General features: G+C 38.7%; 1 protein-coding gene across 1 annotated transcript; it reads right to left on the reverse strand.

Annotated features, from left to right (window-relative positions):
• Positions 1-1,748: 1,748 nt before the first annotated feature.
• Positions 1,749-4,675, reverse strand: LOC124111751 (pentraxin fusion protein-like). The gene is made up of 4 exons (XM_048399294.1): positions 4,316-4,675; positions 3,810-3,891; positions 2,416-2,637; positions 1,749-1,999 (listed from the first exon to the last, which is right to left on the reverse strand). The coding sequence occupies exons 1-4, from the start codon at positions 4,640-4,642 to the stop codon at positions 1,749-1,751; spliced, it is 882 nt and encodes a 293-aa protein (XP_048255251.1). The 5' UTR covers positions 4,643-4,675.
• Positions 4,676-4,886: the final 211 nt, after the last annotated feature.

The raw sequence follows: 4,886 nt of genomic DNA on the forward strand, positions 1-4,886 counted from the left end.
GGGATTCGAACCCACAATCATAGGTTTCGGGCGAGCCCAAGGGACTCAACTCTGCACAGCGAATCGCAGCGCCTCAGATGACTGGGATAAATACTGAAGAAAATACATATCAATCTCTGTTGCACGCATTACCCTCGTCCTTGTACACTGTACGCTGCCTCACTGTGATAAAGCTGAAATACTTGTCAAAGCAGCGTTAAACTCGCTCGCTCACTGAGGAAAGTTTGAATAGTGTTTGAATCTGGCCAGCAAACGAAAACAATTATTTTCGATCACATTTTTATTGGACTAATTTGTGAAAACATGGATATGTGTGCTCCAAATAAAATCTCTCAGTGATTAACAAAGTTGCATGTGTAGAAACAGTAGCTTAAGCGATATATAACAAACGGGGAAATACATATTACAAATGGAACCAAATCTTGTTATAGTGCTAAAGTTCCACCAGTGCAACTGACAAACCTGACAAATACGAAAGACTGTGGTTTGAATTCCAAGAAGTTTATTTCACTACCAATAATCACTTTGCGCTACAAAGAAGGTTGTTGAAACAAAATGCAATGAGAGAATTATTACTGGTTTTGAATATACGATTGTAAATAGAACTATAGTAATGGGGAAACATGGTGTATATAACACGTCGAAGTGCACATGGTGCAATGAATGGTACAAATGCCTAGATAATAGTTTATCATAAAAAGTCGATGCATGTAGAAATAATGAAGGGAGGAAAAACAGGTGCACGAGTATATTGTTAGAAAAGAATCTATTTTCATGCTTAGCCTATTTTCCCCTTTAACCTATCACAGGAGAAGAGAGTACTGCAACCTTATGAGTGAATAATGTTCAGTTCTGAACTTTTGATCGTTTATATCTGTAGTAAATAAGTGTTAAACACTTGGCTACACTAATCAAATGTAAAGGTTAATAATGTAGATGAACTCCAAAAGCAACACAGGCGCACAATTCACGGAGAACAAATATACGTTTCTTGCAAAATTATGGAGGCGGTCTAGTCCATAAGAAAAATAGGGTTCAAACTTAATACTAGTATATGGATTTGTGATGTTAACACATATTTTATTCACACACTTAATAATCATGAGCTGGCATTCGAGTCAAAAGGAAAATGATTCCGTAATACAAAAGCCTCTCATCAAAATAAACAAAGAAGGCGACATACCCTAGGCCTCATTCACACCACTCTCACAGTAAACAAAGTTACTTTGAAAAGATGTGTGTAATCGTCCGTTCTATATATAAAGTAGTAACCACAATGCAGTTGGAAAACACAACGTCTGATCAGTCAGATTGCGCAAACGCTGCTCAATCAGCAGCATCCCCTCCTGTAATCCTTTCCATCGTGTTTCCCCCTAGTGTCTTCATCCATCGTGTGGCACATTACTGGAGTAAGGGAGTATTCTGTAATTTCAAACAAATTCAATAAATACGACAGCATTTCTACACAATATAGGTCATCCATCTAGCATACGTTACAAGTATTTAAAAAACAGTAAATGTGACGAAAACATTACTTATCCACACGTGTGGAAAGCGTGTGAGAAGAGGGATGACTTCAACTTTCAAGTGGGCCAACTTCGCGTCAAGCAATATTTCACAACGTTTGAGTTACACTCGCGCATGTTCTTTCTTCCAAGATTTCAAAGCTTCATGTAACTCTTGCTCAGAAGATTTTTGAACATCATAATAAAGATTTCAAAACTTTGTTTATGGTAGATGCTGTAGACTTACCAGTGTATCACATCGTAACCAAAGACCTGGACTTCACAAAACTGCAGGACATCTAGCTCGTTCTTGGTTTCCTTTCCACTAACTCTCAGGTAGCGTCCTGTCACGGATGAGGTGCACTGTATGGCAACAGTTTTGCCACGCTCTGTGACGTTTGCATTGTACATGTAACACAGTTGTGGACTGACATCAGGGTAAGCAATAGGGTCGGCTTGGTACACGTCAAGAGCAAAGTCGTGAAGACGCTCAGCTGAAACACCAAAACGATGTCAAATGTATAACTGTAGGTCAACTAAAATGTTTCCTAAACATAAGGTTGCAATATAATTGCAAATAAAAGTTGATGTGTTTGGTTTTCTTTCCACTAAGTCGACGGCTGCATTGTACATGTAAAACAACTTGGGACGAACACAAGGGTCAACCAAAGGGTCGGCTTGGTACACGTTCAGATGAAAGTGGCTGAGCTGAAACACCAAACTGATATCATATATACAATGGTAGCTTAATATAAGCAAGTAGTTTTGCTATGATCATCGACGGTATTACATTTACAAAATACTTAAGTGATATCAGTATTTACAGATTGTGACTTTCTTTTATTATGGGCTTTAAGAGAAACTGAAATGAAAAATAGTTTAAAATGAGAATAAAAAACGCTTGTCTTACGACAACAGTCTTCTCTGCCAGTGACACGAACTTCCACGATGACATAATTGTCCAGCAAGTCCACCTGCCACCATGGTGAGAAATCACCGTAGGCAACATGGAAACAGGATCCAGAAGACCATGCTGCTGTAAGATCACCGTCCACTGCAACACTTGGCTGGTACTTGTAAACAGAACTTGAAGTTGTTGACTTACTCTTGGCAATATTAGGCAGAAATTCCTCTGTTGTAAGAAAACAAACTTCAGTTATAGGCAATGTAATGGCCATTCACTGATATAAAATAGAAAGTATACACTTGAAAATATCCTTTTCACTCTGCACATCACTGTGTACTGTGAAGTTGCAGCCCCCGTGTTCCTTTAGAAGTCATGTGGACGTCTTCCGTTGTGACCTACTCATTGGTATGATGCATGTACTACCGCCTGTAATACACATATCAAATACATCAGTATCTATTAACCATTTCTTCTTTGTTTCATTACCAGCCACCATCAAACATGGGGATACACTTCTTTTACCCAGCAGTTTATTTTGACGTAATGTATTTATATTTTTGGAAGTTTACAAGTGCTCCGTATTTGCATTTGTCATTCTTTTCACAAACTGTAAGATTCTAATCTGAATCCCATCTCAGACGTTTGTCACCAGCACTGGATATGACTGATGCCGTTCGGCCGTTAGGATCACATATCTTCATGTAGAAGTTGTAGATTATATCCTTTTGACGTAACTAGTTTGGCCTTGCAACTGATCAGTGAAGAAATTGTTCGATTATATACGTTTCTTTGAAGTTGGGTGCAATCAAGTGTAACTAACAAGATAATAGCCCTTCGACACGCTGAACTCAATGCGGTGCAGATTTCCGGCTTATAAAGCCTTGCTTACTAAACCTTGATGACCGTGAGTCGAGGCGAGATCAACTTATCATGGTAAATTTGTGGTGGAGGTACATGCTTGGGACTGGAAAACCGTTAAGTTCGACACATCCGATAAGACACATCACAGCTTAAATGATGATGAATAAAGAAGGAATACGCTTGAACCAAGTCATCGTTTTCACCACCTTATGCGTAATCATTTGTTGTTGAAGTTACAATTCTGACGATCTGTTTCCACATAATTTCCAAAAGAAGTAAAACTGTATTAGTAACAATGGGTTGGATTCCATCTAAAAACGAACCATAAGTTTCCAAATGAGGTTATATTACTATTTTATTCTTAGTTTACAAGTTTTGTGGATGTGCACTTCGTGTTGGTGTCTGCTTCTTGCTAAATCCAAAAACCCCATGCATGTATTTTGTTTGACAAATATATTTTCACTGTCGGTGTTCGATGTGTAAGAGATCACTGTTCGTAGGCAACATGTAGTCTGTCGTTAATATAGCGTACATACCACAGTGAACGTTGCCATTTCTCTTGGAATTGCATCTCTGTGTGTATCCACATTGGTTGTCATGGCATGGACCAAGTGTTGTCTGTAACATTATTAAAACAAATAGCTGGTTAACGGCTTTTGGAGCTGATATCATATCACTAAACATACTTTTATGAGCATATTTTTATGAGGGAAAAGTATTTCCATCGTACTACTACTACTACTACTATTACTACTACTACTACTACTACTACTACTACTACCTTGTTCCAATTTACAATTTAAGTGTAGATGAAATCCAGATCTCCTCCTATTATGTTTCTAGGTTTGTCAGCACCATACCCGTGCTCGTGGGTTTCACCAAAGTGGTAAACGCCTGAGATCTGCATCACTTCGGGATTTCCTCCCACATCAAGCTGGGTGCGCCGTGATATAACTGGAATTCTGTTAAAAGCGGTATTAAACCCAACTCGCTCACTCACTCATAAATTCATAAAGGACAAGTATTTCCATTGTAATGTTACCTTGTTCCAACTTATAATAGAACTGTAAATGAAATCTGGATCTCTCCCTCCACCTTCCAGATAGTCTAGGTCATCTAAACCATTCAGATGACACGCTCTCCGACCAACTTCAAAATTGAAGGATTTGCATATTCCATATGAAACACATTCAGCGGCACAGGAGAATAGCGACGACTTCTCAATAATCTTAAATGTTGACCCGACGAGGTGGTTTCCATAATGAAGATTCGGCATACATGTATTTGTGAACTGTACCATACACGAGAGTATTTGACAACAAATGTACACATCGAAATGAACGAATCTCTGGAAGGATATGTACATCATATCAACACTTTGACAACAGTTGTTTAGAATACGTCAACGTTCCACGAGTTGGTCTATCTGTCTGCAGGTTAGCATGGAAACATTACTTGCACATCGATTATATTGATCAGTTTGCTAAGTGTTTCTGAGTGATATAGAAAGGAATACAGGATTAGTTCATATTGAAGGAACGCCATTCACACTTGACTGCCCGAGATGGTGTCATGGTGTCATTACTCTAAACACCCGTGAAGATCCGGAGTAG

This window comes from Haliotis rufescens, unplaced genomic scaffold (assembly GCF_023055435.1).
Source record: "Haliotis rufescens isolate VD_foot unplaced genomic scaffold, xgHalRufe1.0.p SCAF_2, whole genome shotgun sequence".
NCBI lineage: Eukaryota > Metazoa > Mollusca > Gastropoda > Lepetellida > Haliotidae > Haliotis > Haliotis rufescens.

What these genes read in the sequence shown, in the direction of transcription:
- LOC124111751 (XM_048399294.1), bottom strand. Translation starts at nt 4,642, where the DNA reads ATGATGTACATATCCTTCCAGAGATTCGTTCATTTCGATGTGTACATT. An exon ending in CTATTATAAGTTGGAACAAG is followed by an intron (nt 3,892 to 4,315) that starts GTAACATTACAA and finishes ATAATGTTACAG; the next exon opens with ACAACACTTGGTCCATGCCA. An exon ending in TGGCAGAGAAGACTGTTGTC is followed by an intron (nt 2,000 to 2,415) that starts GTAAGACAAGCG and finishes TTGGTGTTTCAG; the next exon opens with CTGAGCGTCTTCACGACTTT.